At 34.3% G+C, this 22,380-nt stretch overlaps 1 protein-coding gene across 1 annotated transcript in view; it reads left to right on the forward strand.

Moving 5' to 3' along the window:
- Nucleotides 1–13,686: 13,686 nt before the first annotated feature.
- The window catches only part of LOTGIDRAFT_62659 (hypothetical protein), a gene marked incomplete at both ends in the record, with an annotated part of 10,642 nt that continues 1,948 nt past the window's right edge, over nucleotides 13,687–22,380 (forward strand). Inside the window, 2 exons of the mRNA XM_009058977.1 lie at nucleotides 13,687–13,935; nucleotides 17,483–17,614. Coding sequence (XP_009057225.1) covers nucleotides 13,687–13,935; nucleotides 17,483–17,614 — 381 coding nt within the window. The remainder of the gene's footprint in view (nucleotides 13,936–17,482; nucleotides 17,615–22,380) is intronic.

Raw genomic sequence — 22,380 nt, forward strand, 5'->3', positions numbered from 1 at the left:
CTGGCAGAAAAGAAAAATATTTCCAGACTAAATATCATTTGAATACATAACGATTTTCTACAAGTTCACATGAACTATTATGAGCATTTGATGAGCTTTAGGTCAAAATTCCCTCTTAAAAATGTACTTCCCTGGTCAGGCTCGTAGCTAGAGGAAGGCCAGGGGGTCCATGCACCACTAAGAAAATTTTGCACCCCCCCCCCCCCCTCTGAAAATGTAAATAACTTAAATGACCTGTTGAGTCGCTGTAGTTGAGCCCCTCTTAAAAAATGACACCTCCCCCACCCTCATGAGACCCTGGGCTAGCTACGGACATGTCCCTTGTCCATGAGAGTTTCGGGAAATGATAGATAATCGTATAATATTTGGCACCTGCTTATAATAATCTGGAAGGATCCGTTGCATTTAATTTAAAAAAGCAAATTTTATTAATCAGACAGCTAAACCTCGAAAACATCTCCCAAGAAAGAAAATAAACGTGTTAATGAAGGTAACGTTGGCGTCAAGGCTTTTTCGAACTGACATCAAATTATTTTCTTTTCTCTTGTTAGTACATTTTACAAAATGTTATTCAAAACTGCCAGCTCTGAGTTACTATCTAAAGCTATTAAAAATTTATTCCTTGTAGATTCACAGAATGGGGCAACAGTAGACCAAACACTAGACATTTGGTAACATTGGAGACCTTTTTTATGAAAATAAAAACGACAAAAGATTTCGATTGTTCATGTTGATATGAAGGTTTTGTGTAAGCAAACATTTCAGGTGTCGGGTTGCCATTGTTCGTGGAGTAGTAGAATTCAGTACATCAACAGATATTTATATTGACTAGAGTTAGATAAATACATTTTTGATATCAAGCAAGCAACGTTGACGCCATTGTTTTCTAACTAAACGCAGACGTGTATGGCCTTTATAGGACTTCATTTTTTGTTTCTTATTTCAAGATTTTTGCAACTTCTTAGAACACTTTTGATACAAATAACAAACCGAATGCCAGGGAGAAAGGAAAATGAGGTGCAAAATGATCAATAATTTCATACGTTAGTCTAAAAACCAACAATTCAGTTTTGGTCTGTCTTTTGGTTCATTGAACATTTTCAGTTCCAAATATCGGACCAAATGCCAAGTAGGCAAAGGAAAATGAGGTGCCAAATGCAAAATTGTCAGCACTATAGTACTATAATGTTTCATGACGTATGTCGAAACAAACTTTTGCTCGGAAACGACTCTCGTGAGGGGGAATATTTCTTTACGCCTTGGTAAATTTGATAGTAATTTAATACAGTAGATTATGTAGTAGCTATTCACGTGCTAATAGTCTATTTATCATTCCTTAAACCAGACATTGATTGACAGCTGACGGCAACCAATTAAATCAACTGTTACTTACTAATGTAAGAAATTACACCAATCAAATTAAAGATTAGGAAATTGAATAGGATGTGTTCTGATAAACGAATTATGTTTATCATTCCGGTGTTAATGTGTGTTTAGTGAATTGCCCCTGATGGAAATTTAGCAGAACTAACACGTGTTAATATGGTATGTAGAATTTTACAATTTTCACATGTTTTTCTCCCCCACGGGATTTCCAAAATTCTAAAGAAATATTTTTTAACGATTCAGACCAATTCTTTCCTGATCGAGGATTTTAGTTCAAATCCCAAAGGAACAATGAAAGGTTGTGATGCCCGGATGATTTTGGATACAACCATGGTTTTTAAATTCACTCAAATTATTTGGAAAAAATCACAAAGAAAAAAAATCAAAAAATATATTCAAATGAATGACATTTTATACCAAAATGGAACCAGAGGTTATGTTGTATGCTATTCCGAGATCTTTTGTTTCAAGGGAAATTCTGCTTCCAAGTTACAGAGATGAGGTTCCTGGCATGAAGTCTTCGTGAACATCAGACACCCATCTTTGGATTGGTTTGGATGAATATAAGAATTTAAAAAAAGGATAAATAGATTGAGAATTTGAGATTCTAATTTTAAATCTCATTTTTTACAAAGTATATAAAATAATTTCGATCAAATGCCATAGGCATGCAAAGTGTCTAGTCGTTCTGGCATTTCTTTATGAGAATTTGATTAAATCAAGGATACACTTGCTGCAATTATTTATAAATAATGATAGAACTTATATAAATGTACATGCAGATGCCATCGAGTCAATCTTTATCAAGATACAGCATTATTTATATACCGTGCGTGATCTGGTAGTCGCTACAGGAAATGGAAAGAAAATCATCATGTGTTTGGAAAAAATTATGCATTTATTGGCATTCTTGACAGTCTTGCGTTTCAAATTAAATAATATTTAAAATTTACATGCTTCAATATTACTTGTATAAAGCAAAAATTGTTGATGATTATTTTCCATGTTTTCCTTTCCCAGAAACCTATCTGAATTTGAGCTCCACTATGTAGCTTTTGAGGCAGAAATATTCACCTTTTCAGAACACCTACTGCCACTCTGTGAATGAGTTTGTCAATTCGACATCCTATAAGAGAAGCCGTCTAATATTGTTTATTTTGATATTTTTTTTCATTTAATGGGGTATAATTTATTCATGTACTTTTCGTTGTAATAATGCGATATGCTTCTGAACATATACTCGTTTATCAAATAAACTGACATACCCCGATATATTAGTTTTCCTTATAATTGGATTGTAAACAGATTTTCCAAACTTTTTATTACTTTTGGGAACACTGATAGCATCGATTTTTACTCTAATTTTCAGACAGACGTCTGCTGGTCCTGCCATTTAAAATTTAGTGTCTCGAATACAAATAAAAAGTTTAGAAAACCTTTTTACAATCCCTTTAATTCGCGTTTTCAACTAAATTGAATTGGGTTTGATTACCAAAATATATAAGAGTCTGAAGTGAGTATTCAATATGTCATTTCCTTTAATAATACGAACCGGAAGTACGTGTCAACATTCCAATTACTGTCAATCAAAACTAAACTAGTTTTAATTTTTAAATATTTTTAACTTGCCATAAGTTCAAATGTTAGATAAACAGTATAGATATTTCACAAATATGTCGAACCTGTATCTAAAACATTTAAAACACATCTGCACAAAAACTTAATATGAATGTTACGATTCATTAATGTAACTGCAAAAGCGGTAACCAGAAAATGGCGGTGCTGTCATAACGCTGAAAACTGGTTCTCCAAAAAATACCTTGGACAATCATTTGCTTAAATGGAACCAAAAAAAAATTGGTACTTCCTTAGTTTTTGAATGACAACGTCGTTGTAGAATCGAATATTCAGCTTTATGAAGCTCACAATTTTAAGTTTAAGGACAACGAAACAACTTAATGAATAATTCATCGCTCCTTATTGCAGAAAGACTAGATACTTCGTTGTCAGCAAACTCATATACTAAGCTCACAATAATTATAAGTTTATGGATAGACGACTCAACAGCTTAATTTAGAACTTAGCAGAATCCACACGCAGCTACCTTGGTTCGAGTACTGGGTCTGGTAAACATCAAGAACGGTCAATGAGCATTCAAGTGTCATCTTTTGAATTGATTATCATACAGAATAAAATTTTCCTAACATGCAACTATTCATTTGTGAATCATAACCAAATACTTCAAACTGACAAGCCGTGTGTTTTCAGAATATCGGGCAAATAAAACGCACTTCTTCACACTGACGTGCACAAAGCGTTTAATAGCAGGCAGGACAGTTAATATGCGTGTTCAAATTTACCCGACATTATCCTTATCACTTACTTGTCAAAATTGAAATTATGTAAACAAACAACCAGGTTTTTCTATTCAATGTTTTCAAGTTCATTTTTACGATATTTCAATTTATGACTAAATTAGCTTTTATAAGTCAAATCTTTGCTACCTCTGACACGTCAACGAGGACATTGTTAATTTTAATCTCCAATGCAGACTTCAGATTTTTCTGGTTCATCTGAGCGCATTAAACATAGCTTTATAGAACTGTGGCCCATAAAGTCTATCAGTGGTACTCCTGAAAGATACATTAAGCATCACCAGTAAATAAAATAAAACCTCTATTAGAAGATATCTAACGACAAAACAACTCTCTTGGAAAATACATCAGTAATGTCAAAAGAACTTGCTTTGAAGATATACATATGGCATCATCAGAGATTTCAAAAGAACTATTTTGGAAGCATCACCAGTAACGTCAAAATAACTCTTTTGTGGCATCATCAGGAATATCATAAGAATCTTCCTGGAAGATAGATAAAGCGTCATTAATAATGTTTAAAGAACTTGTCTGGAAGATATACATAGGGCATCATCAGAGATAACAAAAGATCTTGCTTGTGGGAGAGATACATAAAGCATAACCAATAGTGTTAAAAGAGGTCGTTTGGAAGTTACATATTAATATTTATCAGTAATATCATAAGAATTCTCTTGGTAGATACATAAAACATCGTCAGCATTGTCAAAAATGGACGATAACGTCTCCGGAGATGTGAACAGAACTCTACAGAAGGATTGCATCATGAGTAAAATCAAAAGAACTTTATTTGGAAGATAAATAATGACAAAAGAACTCGTTTGGAAGTGTCAGCAGAAATTCAAAAGCTGAGACAAAAGCCTCAACAGACGCAAAACAGTACAGTTCGAGCATACCTTTTACTTCAATTTGCGATTTTTGTGTGTTTATGTTTCATTCTAATATGCCCTAACCATTCACTGACCTATTATCCCAATTCAATGTCCGGTTATCTTATTTATGACACGATACAGTAGCTCTTATCTTGAAGATAATACATGATATCTTTATCTGTTATTTATTTATATACATGTACATGCGTATGTGTTTATTTAAAATACACCAGGTCATTTGGTAGCTGATTTATCATTGTACCGTGCTGCTAATATCTGCAAGAAATCTCAAGTTTCGAACGCGCGATCTGATCATAGGAACGACCAATATTTCACGTGTGTTTTATATGCCAATTGATCCAGATACCGGATTTAAACTACCGCTTCAAACCTCTCTTGCAAAACGATAAAGATGAAGTTGATCAAATCACAATCTGGGAATGCGGCAAATAAGAAAAAAAAAAGCAAAAAGGTGTGTGTACTGTACAGTGACGTTTCTAGTTTCTGAAAAATCCCCAGGTGGAGGTGTCGAGTAGAGCCTACAGAATTGTAAAGGGGTACTCACAGCATTTAAAATTTAAACTTGGGGCCGAGCCAGCCTAAATTTCGGGGAGGCCATTTCCCCTCGTAGAAACGCCGCTGGTACTCGAATGCAATTTCCATAATGCTACCAATATATTTTCCAGATGAAGCGTTCTGAGAATGCATTCCGTCAGAAAAAAGTGGGTTTGGCTGGTGCAAGCTCATCAATCCAAGCACAGAAAACAAACGTTGCATGCCTCATTACAACTAAAACCGATGACAAATGTAGTTTCTTTCGTTATCCGGATGTGCGAGTTAAAGGTACTACCCAACCTAAAATTATAATGTGAAGTCAAACAATGTATATTGTATGTTATTCCAATTAGTTTCTCATTTTATTTCCGAAATATTTGAATTCATCATACATCTCTGTAGTCTTTATTAGCCCATAAGGTGCAGAACAGTAGGACGTAAAACTCTATTCATTTTCATTTTATTTCATTCTCCATCTTTATTACTGATTAATTAACATTTTCTCGACAATCCCCTGATCTAGATGGATCTTTAAACCGAAGGAAGATCATAAATATAGCTCAAAACTTTAAGGTTCGTTTGGAATGATAAATCATTTCATTCTCAGAAGGCTGCGGGTGAAGACAAACGAGAAATATTTTTGTCAGGTGCGTGAAAATGCCGTAAATAAAATCTACCGCCAGCCCTACCCTTTATCCAAAATTGCACAGGATTGTATACAGATGCAGAACTGCTGTATCAGGAATTTTTCACATATTTTCATAGCATCATTATGAGATCGAGGTATTTTCACCAATTTAAATAATATTTGAAATTTGTAGAATGCATCATATGTTTTCCTGTGGTTTAACATTTAACTCCATATACAAATTCTACCAATTTACTGTGTGCAATTCTCTCACAATATTACTGAACATATATGCATTTATCTCGTCCATGTTAATTGTCATCTTTTGGCTTGGACGATGCCTGAAGGTGCCTCAATAAGATTATTATACTGCGAAAGGCCAGATCACATCAAGGACTCCACTATTTTATGCCCGAGTTTCTCGCCATTCAGTCAATTTCATTCATTTTGAAACGAGCTTACATCAACACATATGCGAAATAAAAATGGATTTGTTTATACGAGGTAAGATTAATGTGTGACTGGGTGTAAAAAAGAAAAAAAGCAGACATATTCTAGGTTCATGATTAATAAATATTAGTCTTAAACGTCAAGTGAAATTAGCTTTTTGATAAACCAAACCTGCCAAACTACTGTAAACATTGGATAAACATAATTACTGATGTAGTTACATCCGCGAGGCAACAACAGTCGTGAATGGAGCATCTCCAACAGTTGTCCAACGAAGTGCTCCCCCCCCCCCCCAAATTCTGAAGACCGACCTATTTCATTACTGCAGCTCGAGACTATACGCCATTGTCCCGTAAACATATATTACCTACCCCTTGCTTTTGGTAGAGATGCCCATTTTTCAAAAGTTCTCTGTTATGTTATGGTTCGTATCACGCCGATTCTCTGATCTCCTTACAGAATTCTATTCCCAAATCTTATGACGTTGCCACTTGCCAAAACTAAACAAATCTGGTTTTCAGACGACGATTTCCTATATATGTTTCTTTCAAGACTACTAAAATGCACTAAAATGTCTAAAATTGATGTTTCTTTCCACAAATTGGTTTATTATTCTAATTATAATAGGTAATTTATTATGACAGGCACTTCATCTTGATTGGAAATTAAGTAAACTTGGTAGTGTCTTGGCGATGTTCTCCTGGGAAACGACTGAGCATGAACATTCTTACAAGATGCAGGTTATTAGTAGCGGCTCAAGTATGATAATCTTCATCTTGTCCAAGAAGCTTACAGACAACCAGGCGGTGCTGATACTACTGGTGTAAGATGGTGGAGAGAAAGGTTTTGGGTTAGATTTCTTTTGAAGCTCAAGCACGTTTTTAACGATACTAAGAGCAGAGTGCGTAGGCCTATTCCTCTTCCTTCCAGTACAGGCGTTTGTCCGACGAATTTCAAATAGTATGGTTATTTTTCTTTAAAAAAATAATAGTCGGTGCATGATGATTAACTTTGAACAAAGCTGAGAAAGGGCATACTGTTAACCCATGATGAACCTGGGCATTGCGTGATTAGACCTGACAGAGATGTATACAAATGGACATCTTAAAAGCACGATGAAAGAAAAGGCCATCTAATTAACATGGGAAAGCTGGTAATTATTTGATTCTGTCCAGCTGTCTAGTTCGATACCAGTCGTGTTCACCAATAATTACTTATATCGTATATGACCCTTGTTATCAAGGTGGTCACGCCGTGAACTTTTCAATGTGGCCTTCTGAAGGTCGTATTTCCGTCTTGGACATTAGACTTCAATCAAGTCACGCAGTGTATTAGTCCTGGGTTTATCTTTGATTAAATATCACAGACCTTGTGGACTGGATGTTGTTTTGGTAGGCTTGTATTCAAGGTCTTTTTCAGTTCAGGTTTATTTAGATCCTGTAAATCAATGTAAGTGGCTTAACGAGACAACTGGGGGGTTGGGGCCCCTTCCCAGGGATTTTTTTTTTATCATATGCTCTCCTGCATTTTTTCGGGGAAGGAGGCTCCCTTACGAGAAAGACTCCGCGGACTTGATTCAATCCATTGGAAGTAGAGCCACTACAGTTTCGTAGAAGAGTTGCAAGTATAAAAGAGGTTGAACCTAAACTTTAAAATATCCAAGAAGTTTAGATCGACGCAAAGTAAAACGGTCATCATTTTTATACGGATCAGAGAAAAGTAAATAAAACCTAATAACGTGGGTTGGTATAATTTAACCTTTATTACGATATAAAATATAAAGTAAATATGGTTAAATAAATAGACACACCGAGACTTAAAATATCATGTTTTAACATACAGAACTCGCTATAAAATGGCGTTTGAGGTCTGAAGTGTCATCATTCATAAGAAAATTGATGAGTTCTTTTATTCAACTCGAATGGTGGACTGGTTTCAATTTACTTATAAATATAATAGTCTCTTACAGTGGCTAGTCGATTATTACAGACAGGACATCAAACTGAGTCATTGGATATGAGCAGACGACATTTCCAACGTTTGAAAAGCAGTAATGGCGGGGTACGTTTTATCTTCTTTTACAATAAGATACATCTTTGATGTTTGTTTTGGAGTAGAATAGCTCACAGCAAGGGTTCGAAAAGGGGCAATAATAACAATTACGACTTGTTTATCTCCCTCCAGAGAAGAGGAATACGTGTTGGAAAGATCTACCATGTAAACTATTTCAAAACCGTAGGTTTACGTGACCGGCATTGGCAACACAAAACGGTTAATTGTGTTTGAGGGTACATGTACCTTCTGAACTTTGGGTAGTTCTTCTCGTTCTCAGCAAGTAAAATTAGTTTATGATCGTAAATATGATTGATTCAAATATATAACTGACAAACAGCACAAGTGGTTTTTTGTAAAATTTTGTCGGTGGTTTTGAGACTCTATGTAGGACAATTTTGCCAGTTTTTTGGACAAATTTGAGGCCCTGTGAATAAACAATATCATGTAAAAATCGTGGTCCTAGCAGTCGACACCACCGCGTGGTAAATACAGTCACTGTGTACAGTGTACTCGTAGTTGGGAGTTGGTGATATTTTGATCAATAAATCTTTGTGCAAACATTGCTAATGGACTGAGGCTTGCAGTAGGATGACGTCTCGTACTACTGAAACATTCACTCGCTTCAACTTGACCACATTCTCGAAGAAGGTGAAAATATTTATTGGTTTGAATTCACAGCGTTAGGATGGTTGGATATTTTATGTGTTTGTGTGTGAATTGGAATTGATAGGCAGTTATGTCAAAGGTATGGTTATGTTTTCAGTATTTGGTCAAAGGTGGTTATGTTATGGTAAATGTTTAATGATGTATGTATTCTGGTTTTATGTCGTTTAAATGATGTGCAGATGCATTAAGAGGTGAATTGATCAACGTGCATTTATGAATGAATGAATGAATGAATGACGGGTTAAATCATGAATGAATGTATATTTGAAAAACACACTCGTATATTCTTTGAGAATATTTCTAAAAAATAACATTGCAATAATGTATTGAATAACTTACTAATTGAATTTGAATAATTAGAAATAAAAGATGAAAATATCTTGAAATTGCTCTTTGATTAAAAATGATTAAAATTGATCAACTTTTTGATACAAATATTAAATTTGAGAAAAATTTCCTTGACATTATTAGAATGTATCCACATCATATGTGCACATTTTAAATTTGTTAATTCTATGTATAAAAAATATATTGCTGTGTATACTTGTATATGGCTACTTGTATATGACTATCCAATGGGTAGATTATAAAGAATTTTAAATTTCTGTGTTTTATTTGAATTTATTAACATTGTATATATGTATCTTCCCAAAAAAAGTTCAAAGTTCAAAGATATTGTAATATATTTTAGTCTACTTTCTATCATTAGACATTTGAAAATAAAAATTGTGCTAATTTGAGAAAGGATAAAGTCAAGATATAATATGTTTATGTAAATACATTGTATATCTATATAGATAATGTAAAAATTGTGTATACACCATATTTTATCTGTTACACACTATATAAACTTATGTTTACATTTTTATTTCATTTTTTGACGAATGAATTACCTTCATTATTTTGATGATTTTTCTCAACTACAGATTTTTCTTTTAAAACAATTTGAGCAGAATTAATGCCAATGCATGTATATATGTATATATATTACATAATTATGCCTCTCATGCAGTAAAACGCTATTAATTTCACTTTTTGGAAAAAATTGACTGAAACCTTTAAGGTTGTTTATATGGGGATAAAACTTAGCAATTTGTCAAAAACTTGTCAAAATTACTTTAAATTTATTTTGTGTTGGATAATTTCTCTATTTAAAGACTTAATTTGCCACAAGTAAAAATTTCAAAAAATCCTGCCAGAATATTAAGATAAATGCGATGTTCTGTTCGAAATTAGAATTTAAAATCTCATAAGTGAGTTGTTATGCATCTTTCTGACGTTATCTCGCGATAAACGTTATCTGTTTCCTGTGATAAAAATGGCGAGTGTAGAATCCAGACGATGTCTAATCTCGATGATTTACGATCAGATAATTTTACTGCTCTTAGCTTCATTTCGGTTTCTAATGAGTCTAAAGTACCCTAATTCAATGTGACTTTCTCATCATGGTTCGTTTACAATCGAAGAAAAACTATCGGCAATATTGAGTTGAAATGTGTACGTTTCTACGACATTTCCCGATACGAAAGTAATGACTAACTTGTAAAATTTACGCTCGAAATCCTATAGTCTATGACGATCGAATGTTAGATTGAAGAAAACTTTTCGTTTTAGTGCGTGCTATTGATGCCCATGTCACTCAAATGACAATAAATGATTGTTCAGGCTAAATTACCGTTTAGGGCTGTTCACGAAAGTAACGAATCTCAGACGCAAAAGCAACAAATGCTCCAACTGCGAGATTGCTGGTATCCCGTTGGGGTGGTAGTCCCGTCATTATCATGGGCAGAGTCTCGGTAAATATTCATTGTTTTTGAATGACAGGCGGAGTGAATTGAAGAAAGCTAAGGATGGGAGAATGGAGGTGAAATCATAGCTTGAGGCAAGGCTTTATTGTTGGTTGTCTCACCATTCGCCTGGTAAGAGAATCACCGACAATAGTGATTACATAAGGCATGTTGACAGGTCAGATCGTCATAATGAGATAGCGATTGGGTGATAATTATATTTTAACAGTTTTACCTGCTTTCTAACGAGTGAATTATTGATTGAACACGAGCAGCAGGTTACCGTCAATCATTAAAATCTAGTAATATATGTACGTTTATTGAAAACCTCCTTAAAATCGTAGATACACCCTCAAATCGTTTCCTTCGCGAAAATAATGAGAATTTCCCCTGTCTCTTTTTTTTTGCCCTCATGCATCTCTACGAGCTTGTGAGCTCTCAGATATTTCAGAGTTTTTTTTAGTATTCGCTCTAAATGCACTCAATTTTTTTAAAAACAATTTGTTTTCTGCAAGTATGAACCTTTGGTCAATTAGGTCTGTCAGATGAAAATTGAATAGGTTAACCACTTTTCTGTATATAGCTGAATCACTTCTGCTCTATCATGTACCAGGGTAATTTTCTGGCCTTTCTGAACTTGACAAATTACCAAATAATATTCCTGACTGATCAAGCAAGATTTTGACTAGGTTCATAAAAAGACAGGTTGCATTTTTACGGATTTAGGACAACTCAAACTAACTTTCGAAGAAGACTCGAACCAGTTTAGGACCACTTTTTATAAGACAGGGACCGCTTTTAAAGATAACGGGGCCATTTTTTATAAGATCAATTTTCAAAAACTATTTGTGTCCATTTAATCTTGAAGATCACTCATCTTTACAAAACCTGTGATATACCCATGTTGATTTTAAACCCATTGTCAACTTAAAGGATCTAAACCTGTTTATAACAAACGTACAGGTGTCTTCATCTTTACCTTACCTAAAAATCTGAATTTAATCCGGATTAAAAATCGAGATTTAATTGACTTTCTGTTGTTCACACTATCAAGAGCATCTTCATTTTCTTGCCCTTTGTCAACAATCAGAGGGCATGTTTGAAGGAGACGTGCTTTGTGAATGGTCAGAACAGCTCAATTCATCCTTGACCAGTTCAATTCCCCATTCGTATTGGATTAGATCACTTGTAAACTGTTGATAGCTCATACAAGATATATTTTGGAAGACTTGAATTCGACAAAATCGTACTATAGTTTACATTGCTAATTTATCAGTGCTGGTGTGGAAAAGGGTTCAACACTTCTGTATTTTTGTCGTAATATGTATTAGTTGTGTTCAAGTATATGATGTTATATATTTTCATATATGGACACTGAGAAAGTTTTCTTTTTCTGAAATATTATATTGATAACATTTAATCCAAGGTTAATTACACGATCATATTTGCTTGAGTGCCGTCCGTTTAATATCTGATATTTGATCGTGTTTCTTTGGGAGGTAATTAAGGAATTATAAGGGATAAAAAGATATATATTTATTTTGATATTTATCCACTGGTGTCTAGTCGGCGAGTCGCAACATATTATCTCTGTCAGTCCTTTATAATTACTCTGTAATTCATATGATGATCAGTAAGAGAGGATTGCTTAATATCCAGTTTTAATTGCTCCGGCCGGGAGGAACATGCCCAGTAAGCAGTAAGCAATGATCGATGAAGTATGCCTTTTAGTACTTTGCTTTGCTTTAAGTCACTACGAAACTGAAGAATAAAACTTTGTGTAAGCGTTAGTTTATGTTCTAAAGCACTGTCTCAAGCGCATTCAATAATTCTCGGTAGTAGCCGTTGCAGAGTGTTAGCTAAACTTTCACGGTAGTCCATTTGTCTCAAAAGTGGCCACCTGTCGATGCACAAGCTATTACCGACATCGTATACATCAGTAGCTACAGCAAACGTTTGATGAGAATATTATAAGACGATTGGAAATGAGGATCGATTATACCACTGACTCTACTGGTTATATGATAGATCCTAATTGTTTCCACCAAATTAGTAATAATCATTTTAAAACTAGCGATATTAGTGAAGGTATCCTGAAGAGAACTAAATTTGGAATCAGAATTATTGATAGTTTCCTCAAGACATTTCCGTTAGAATAGATTAGATATGAATTTTAAATTATTTGTATGGATGGTTTCTTCCTCGTCCAGTTGATTAAACATCTGTAGGATTGCTCTGTTTTTGATGGGGGCATGATATTGGCCGATCCTGAAAATATCTTGATTTTTTCAGTTCTTTGCCTTTTCCACAAGTGCACACACATACCACATGTGTTATGAATATTTAAGATGTGTTGTTTTATATTTTCAGATATTTGCCTCAGCCCTTTTCCATGGGTGCAAAGACATCACTGCATCACTGATTACACAAAGGACATGTGTTCAGAATATATAAAATGTGTTGTTTTATATTTTCAGATATGTGGCCTAAAGATTGAAAATAGAGATAATGTGTAAACCAGAATAACCATCAGTATGAAAATGACTTGGAAAAGTGGTAGACTTCGGAGAAGATCTCCTTTAGATAATGTGTGGTATGTGGCAGGATCGTGTATCGCGTTTTTCCTTTTGGGAAACCTGGTGATGCTTCAGACTTACCATGGTCTGGTAGACAACCGAGATCAATCCTTACACGGAGATTCCTTGCAAGATCATGAGATCTCTATCAATGGGCTGTCCAATTCATTTTTTGGAAAACCTTCCTTGATGCGACAGCAGTTCGACCAATATTCTGTGTTCGAAAGTCGATTACGGAAATTAATGGAGGACACTCATGATTCAGGACAGGGTGACATGATTACGGATCATCTGAGCTCTCAAGTGGTTAGATACGACAGAGATGGGAGGCGATTGTTAAATTGTGATGATATTGATAACATTACGGATAAGGAATATATTGCGTCAGGATGGACCAAAGCCGTGTATAAAGGATTATACAAAGGGAAACCAGTCGCCATTAAAACTGTTGATATTAGAGGACAGGATGTTGGGTCCTGTGTAGAGGCAGGGGGTTCCGTTGAGGATTGTTATTGGAGAGCTGCCCAGAAAATCGTTAAAGAAATAGTCATACTGCAGGGAATTCCACATGATAATATCATTAAGGTGAGATTACGATCTTCGTTTTTTTTTGCATATTATTACTTAGTCCGAGACATCTGCCTCTATTTCAGTCTCTGATAGATATTTATATAGACAGTTATCAGTCTAAAACTTTCAAATAGCCAGTTGACAAAATTAGAATAATATCTTTTAAAAGCAAAACTTCAAAAGAGTCATGTTTTATAAATATTTCAACTATAATCTAATTTGACGACAAATGTTTTACAATATAGGTTCAAAACTTCTGAACTTTGGTAGGTGCCAATGGTCATAGCCATGAGAAATTCTGTCACCATTCACATTTTCATTTTCGGTCTCCAACTGTTGAGGGATCTTTTGACATTGAATACAAGTTTGGAAAAATTACTTATTGATTTCAATTTGCCTTTAGACATGAAATATCTTTTGGTCTAGACGTAGCTTTCCACAAAATACAAGAACAGTCAGTAGACAAGTTTACATTGTGTTATTTTCACAATCAATGACTTTGAAAAATCTCTTTTCTAAACATGTTTAAAATTGTAAGCATTCTGTGAACAAACTTTTCCTGCGTACTTCAACATTCAGGTGTGAAAGGCAAATTTCAGTGAAAAAAAATTACGTGAAATTTTTATTTGGGAGCTCAATTATACAATAGGCAACACTTGATTAAATGAATGGAGTTTTACGCTCTACATTTTTGAACATAATGAGCTAATAAATACGGACAAGGCGATTTTTTCATGTCAGCAACTTCGACATATTATATGCATGTTTTCGTGTGTACATCGACGAAATTTAAACTTTGGATACAATATGAAATTTCGGCAAGGTGAATACATACTAGAATCATGCGGGAAAAGGGATACATGATTAGATGATTTTGGAACAATTCGCTAACATTTAATATTTTAACAGTTCTGTATTCTTTTGTTGAACTGAAAGTTGTAACATAACATGAAAATCAAGTCTAATTAAATGTGTCATATTTAAATGCGATACCACCCTGATACAAGACAAACTACAGATCTAGAATTAAAGTCAATATATGGAAGAATGACATTCGTTGTCTGGTACATTACCATTGAGACATTTTATTTGCATCACTCTTGCTCCTTCTGAATATATTTATCCGATTTTCTATTAAACAAAAACGGTCTCAAATTTCGATATAACGTATGAATTGTGGAAGTAATATTGCTCGGATCAGAAAATAAGATATTATTTTGGGAAAATTTTACGTAATAGCTCGTACATATTCACTCGCTCAAATAATAAATTAAACGATTTTGCTGAAATGCTGAAATATGATCTAATACATTCTTTGCAATTCGACCTATAATACGCAAACAAATGAGTCAAACAAATGACTCAAATGACACACAGGAGCTTTAAACCAGAATACGATATCATTTAAAGAATGTTAGCTTTGGCAAGGGTGACATTTTCAATTTAGATTACTCAAATAAACTGACACCACTTCTCCGACTAGTTCACTCTTAATTTGTTTGTTTTCACTCTCACAGTTTTCATAGGCTAATGTAATGGCAATTAATGAGGAAAATTTTCAAAATGTGTGGGTTCCAAATTTCTGAACATTTTTTTAAAAAAAAAGAATAAACTCTTTTAAAAGCTTAATTCAGCTTGCTAAAACCTTGTCATTGTGATGGTAAAGTATTTTCATAAACTAAATACTTGAACTGTTTTCCATTTAATATAAGAGAAAATCTTTTAGAATCAAATTTCCTTTTAAAACAATTTACTGCAGTTCTTTTTCCTGTCGCCAAATATCGATTAATGTGCATTAATTGTAGGTCTAAATGTCGAAAGCTTGTTAAAGATTTTATAGATCCAAATTGAAACTTACTGATAACAATTTTCGGTCTAAAACTAGATCAAATTTAATGATCAAGTAATATGACGATTCTTGTAAAAAATATCAATCTTATATACCATGTTCACTTTACAGCAAAATAATAAGCGTCCTCTGCCTTTTGCCGGTAGATTTTGTTAAAATTTGACAACTCATTTGGACTGGTATGATGCAAATGTAATTAGAAAGTACACCTTAACATTTTCAATACATTCATTTAACATATTGTGCAATTCACCTTAAGGGAAGGGGTTTGAGTGTAATCTACTTAACTTAAAAAATTGTAAAGACCGGGGTGAGACAAGGGCGGGGAAGGTTCGTAGTCAAATCCACGTAAAAGCACATGTCAAAATTACTTTTTTATTTTTCGTCACTGTGTAAACATGAAACAGATTTGTTGAGGTGAAACTAGCGACACGGCCATGTTGATTTTGGATCAATTTTAATACCAGAAAATTTGTAATGAAAAGAACACACCAAATCTTCAAAATAGATGTGGAAATGTTTGAAGAGATTCGGTGTTTTCTTTTCAGAAGAATGCAAATGAATTCATCATGAATAATCTGAATAAATACATTAATTGGGATTTGAAAAATGCAAATGCGACATGGAGCACCTGTTCATAATGGCTAACGACCACACACCCAAGTTCAAATATCTTCACTTATTTACACTTTGAATATGAAAAAAAGATTTTTCATTTTCGAAGTTGACACCTTTTGTACGAATTTTTTTACTTCTTTAATAAGGTGATCATTAAACAGCATGCGTTCGGATAACATAACGCACTCTTTCATGATACGAGAATTGACAAAAATTGGGCACTGTTGCACTTTCGTTCTTTTCGTTAATTGAATACCATGCACTGTACTCTGATAATTCTGATATTCCCTGAAAATTGACAAAGATTGGTCTATTACCATCATTCCTATTTCAAAAGGTCGCCATATTATGACGTAAGGCCCAATCTGTATGGGGTCATGACCTGCTTGTTGCCATCTGTCCGCCCTGTCGTTACGTCTGGTTCACAGATGTAGAAAATGTGCACCAACTTCCTTTCTCCCAATCTTGTGTTGATTTTTGTTATCACTTCAAGATGTGACATTTCTAATAAATAAATATATGCACGTATAACATTGGTGTGAAAGGTCTTTCATTCGAAGAATAACTCAGAAACAATCCTTTTGACCTTCTTGAAACCTGCCATAATCACATTGCTCCTAGTTTGAAAAATATTAAACAATTTTTATCAAATGGAACCTTATAGCTTCCAGATGAGGTTTCTAATCTGCATTGCAGTACCATTTACTGTTTGCTATAAGCTCGATCCCCAATAATCTAAAAGTGGGTCGAGGAGCTGTAGGCTTGCAATTGTAGCTCACTGATTATTTTTTTGTTTTTTAAATGAAATCCCGATAGTCTCTATTTTACCTTTTTATTGGCCTTTTTTTTATCAGATAGGCCTGAAACCAAGCCAATCCTTTCAGCCTTCCGAATCCTAAAGAACAGGATTTTCGTTCTTTTCTCAAATTTCGTCTGCAGTTTTCAGCAACCATTCATGAGTGTTCCTGGAAAGGATTCCAGAACTAGTCTGGAATTGATTTTGTAAGAAGTCCATTACAATAAACGATTTATTGATGTCATCTAAACTGAAGTGTCATCATGTTTCTATAATAAACCGTTTTCTCATGTTTTTAGGTTATTGGATTCTGTGTTCCGCAGAAAGACTCTGAGAAAGATGGCGGCCGAACTGTTGTCATGGTAACGGAATTAGGAGAAACTATCGATTTAATAAAACTTCTACAAATGTCATGGGAAGAGAGATTAAGGGTAGGTTTTCAATTTTAATCACCAGTAGCTGAAAACATGAAAATGATTGAAGATTATACGTTTTCCTGAAGACATTATCAGATAGTGTTTCAAGATGGCAGCCTTGGTCGTAATGGATGACAAACTCACCCGATTTCTGGCTTTTTATAAATTCCATCATCATTGCAACAAATTATGAATGAATAAGGCTGAAATATCGTACAGAATTGATTGAATTATAAGATGCCTTAATATTATTAAGAAAATTGCTACCTTTCGGTTTAGACCCTCATCTAAATCAAGGCCTATTCTTGATCATAGAATGAAGGTACTCCGTATTTTGGTTGATGAATGTATTTGTGACATTTTGTTGAAATATCAAGAACACACCACCCATAAAGACCACTGCTGGAAATCAGCGGAACTTGAGACAAATGGAATGACTATAAAGGTCAATATTTAACCTTCAGTTTGACATTATTTTCATTACGAAAATATCTTTTCAAATGATGGATCTGAATTATCCAATCAGGTTACTGAAGCAAGAAGTTCATCTTTGGGCATTTAAAACAAAATCAAAATGCGGAATCTAATTACATCAGTTCCGTACTAGATTTAAAGAGACTTTGAAAGAAGGCTTCGCGTGGGTTTCAAAATCTGAACCGATAAAGTTTGACAAGTAAATTGCTATAGGAACATTACTATCAAGTCGATGGTTTAGAATATTGAAACCGAAAGTATTTGCATGCAATTACCGTCATATATAAGCCTTATGCAATGCAAGAAATTCTGCGAGGACTATGCCATTCATTGATTTATTCTATGCCTATATTCAATTCTGGTGAGAATTTAACGTGCTCCGAACCTAACACAACGGTATTGATTCATTGTCCCATAAAAACGATTAGACACTTTTCCACGACGATTTCTGAATGGCATTAGATATTAACCTTATTCGAAGATGTAAACGATTGATATGAAGAATAAGACTCATAGCTATAGTCTGATATACTGATATAATAACGTGATACGAGCCGAGTGCTAACTTGATTATTTCATCATAAAACTTGGTAATAACATGTCGGGGTATTACAGTCCTAATCATACAAGCTTATAATGTGTTTTTGATGAACTCTCACGACTGCTTTGATCGACTTCAGCTCGGCCACAGCTCATAAACAAGTTCAGCCATTTACTTCATGACAATAGATAGTACATAAAACTGTAGGATGATTTGAACTAGGATCGGATTTTACGACGCAAACAATTATTGATCGTCTTCAATTAGATTTTTCTCTCTTCAAATTCTCCATTTCTCACCCAGTCGTCAGGTTTAGTATATCAGTTAAAAATCTGTTAAACTAAGCGTAAAATTTGTGGTAATGAGCCATGCGTCATGGACCGTTCATTTTCCCATTAATATTTGCCGCTATTCAAAGTTTATTGTCGGTTTTATGGCGGAGATAAAATCACCCATTGAAAGATTTGAAGAAGGTTGCAAGTAACTGACATTAAAGGGAGGGTTTGAACAAACAATTTTGACCTTCCCCGACATAAATTTCTACTTGCGCGAATGAATAGAAAAGACTGAAAAGCTTCTTCAAACATCTGTGAAAATTTGAACATGTATATTTATGCTGACTGAGTATACAAATGAACGAAATCGTCTGGTTCAAAGATAATCCGAGATGTTCTAAATCAGAAAGATTTTGTATTTCTGTATTCCCTAAGCGATCATCCGGAAGTTGTTAGTTTCTTTCAAACATTTCGAACACGACTTATTCAAATTTCCATTGCTTCAAAATCAAGAGCAAATTTATATCGAAAATTTTCAAGGATTGCCTTTTAACAGTTTCTGTATACTTTTTAAACAGAGCACTGTTATTGAATGGGAGGACGTCTGCTCCGGGATGGGCGGATTGGAGCCACTCAGTGACATCAAAACCGTTCAGGATAATTGGTTTGATCCTGTAGCGGCTTTCGGATTATGAGCTGAAATGATCGTGGAAATATAGGTTCTCGTCTGGCGTTCATAATTGGTGAACTGGCAAGCACACGTGAAGTTGATTTATGGCGATAGATATTTGGTTTACGTCAAGATGATTGGCACCTGTCAAAATCTCGAGCTAGTTAGCAATGGCTTCGATTTCGTACATTATACTATTTCCACAATATGAAACGAAGCTTTCAGCACCGTGATTTACCAGATATTTATTTTGACTTTTCCTTGATTCAATTTTCATTAATTATGAAATGGGATATCAATGTTATGTCAGAAGGTCTGGAAAAAGAAGATTGGCATCACGTACGTGAAACACATTTTGTACTTTTTTTTACCAGCAGTGCACTTGACCTAAAAGATATCAATGGTGTACGTTGGTTCCTTCGGTTCTAGCAGGAACACTCAAGACAGTGGAATAGTCAACAGTGTGATCCATCTGAAACCGCTATTTATTTGTGTGATCCAAAATCTATGCGCACCATCTTTTAGCAATCAACATTATGTCATTCATTTTTATTAAATTAGGACAACATTTTTATTATTTCTCACTAAAACATAGATTTCAATTTTCCATGAAATCGTGAACCATAAGATACATGCAGACGACAAGATTTTCTTCATACTTTAAGATTTAGTAACTATAGTAACATCATATTGAAATCAATAAAATGACAAATATTGTCCACGATAAGAAAATAATGATGGATGTCAACATGAGTAAACTATTTGTTAAGTTTCACCATTCTTAAAGATTTCTTGGATTTATCGATCTTATCCTCTTATTAAAACAAAATATATACATGTAGACAAAATAAGACAGGAACTTCCCCTAAAATGGCATTGGGTATTGATCAGGAAACGGACAATGTAGATCAAAATCCTTCAGCTGGAACTTGAACTCTATAAAGCAGCTGATACTGACAAAGTCGGGGGAATGATGGATTCCGTGCGAGTTCGTTTGGTCAGTGAAGCATTCTGACGGACGTGATTCAATACTATAGATCACTACGCTACTTCACAGTCTCTTCGTGTCATCTTTAGTGCCTACAGTTCAGTTAACCTGTGAAGTCGTGGGAAGGATGGATTCTGTGCAAGTTCGTTTGGTCAGTGAAGCATTCTGACATACGTGATCCCTTAGGCTACTGCACAGTTTCTATGTGCCATCTTTTGTGCCTTCAATAATCTGAGCTAGGCAAAATATATTAAACAATACTTATACTTAAGAGCCTATAAACTTCAAATTATCTTTCCAATTTTTGCGCAAACGGAGTTTTTATCAACTCCAGCATTCATCTTGAAAGGCGTCTATTCGGTATTTTTAACATATTCATAGTAACGCCTTCTAAATGTAAAAACTGGCCATGTTTTAAAAGATATTTATTTCCATTGTTATGCAGCTGCTCAATTCATTGTTCGCCTCCATTTTCTTGTCATCTTGAATTACGAATTTAACAAAGACAAAATGTATTATATTACTGTTATTAATACCACTTGGCATATCCTTAATTCAATAAGAACAATTTTCGGCTTTAGTTTGTGTCAGAGTGTCTCTGGATGATTTATCCATATCTCAATGGATCTGAGTCATTCTATGAAGTTTGTAACGTGCCAAGAATGTTGATTTATCTTTATGGTATGGGTTATACAGGTCGAATTATTACGAATTCGTTTAAGGACAGGCATAGAAAAAAAACTCTTTCGTTTGAACGAAGACAAACTTAGATCAACACAAACAGGTTCCGTGAAAGTTCCCCTAGCACTCTGCATTGCGTCTGCAACAGATTCAACTTTACGGAACCTCACGAGAATAGCTAAATGATATAAACATTCATGAATCCAAAGCATTGATGACTTTGACTTCAGAGATTTCGCTAGCGTTGCAAGTTTTGAGCTCTTCATATGAACAAACGAACGTTAGTAACGTGTATGGAAGCATATCACCTCAAACTTGCGACCCATGAGACACTCAGCCCATAATGGAAAAGTTATGCCTGATTATTGCCAAAGCTTAAATTTTGGAAATTTATTTGGTAAAATAGTGAGTCACATCCATGGATCATGTTTTCGATTATTTCTAAACGTATATAACAATTCAGATGATAATGTTTTTATTCTAAAAAATTTGCTTCAGTGGGTACCTTTAAACAATTCGAGTTATTTTCCACGAGAGGATTTACAACTCATATCACCCGAATGAAAATTCTCGTAATCTCAATTAGTGTCATATTTTTTCGATAGTCAACATGCCAATATTGTACTTAATAAATTTCATAATAATACCTTTTCATATCGATCGCGCATGTCAAATCCTAAACAATCTTAAAATCTAAATAAAAAACGAAATGAAAAAATTACTAAGATATGATTCAGTTTCATTATGCGTATAAAAGATTAGATAAAAATTACCCAAACGGAATAAAGTTTGAATAGAATTAAATTAATTGAATCACGAAATGGTCTATTAGTGATGTCTGTAAAATCTCTAATGCATGCTTCACGCTTGTCAAAAAACATAATGTTAATCTAAAAATTGTATAAAGTTTTTATTCATTTGCCATATTCATTTATTGAAGAATGAAAAATCTAATTTTTAATGATAACGCCTTATTGCAATACGTTGTATGGTCTTCATTAGAATAAGGAAGTTGCTTGTTCTGAGAGCAGTACAAAAGTCATGCCTAAATGGGCTGTTAGTGATGAAGGTGTTGGGAAAATTTGCTTTTTAAACAGTAGGCACAGATGTTACAAGTGGTGCTATAAAAGCCCCCCCCCCCCCCCCCTTTGT

The sequence above is a fragment of the Lottia gigantea genome (assembly GCF_000327385.1).
Source record: "Lottia gigantea unplaced genomic scaffold LOTGIsca_37, whole genome shotgun sequence".
In the NCBI taxonomy this organism is placed as follows: domain Eukaryota; kingdom Metazoa; phylum Mollusca; class Gastropoda; family Lottiidae; genus Lottia; species Lottia gigantea.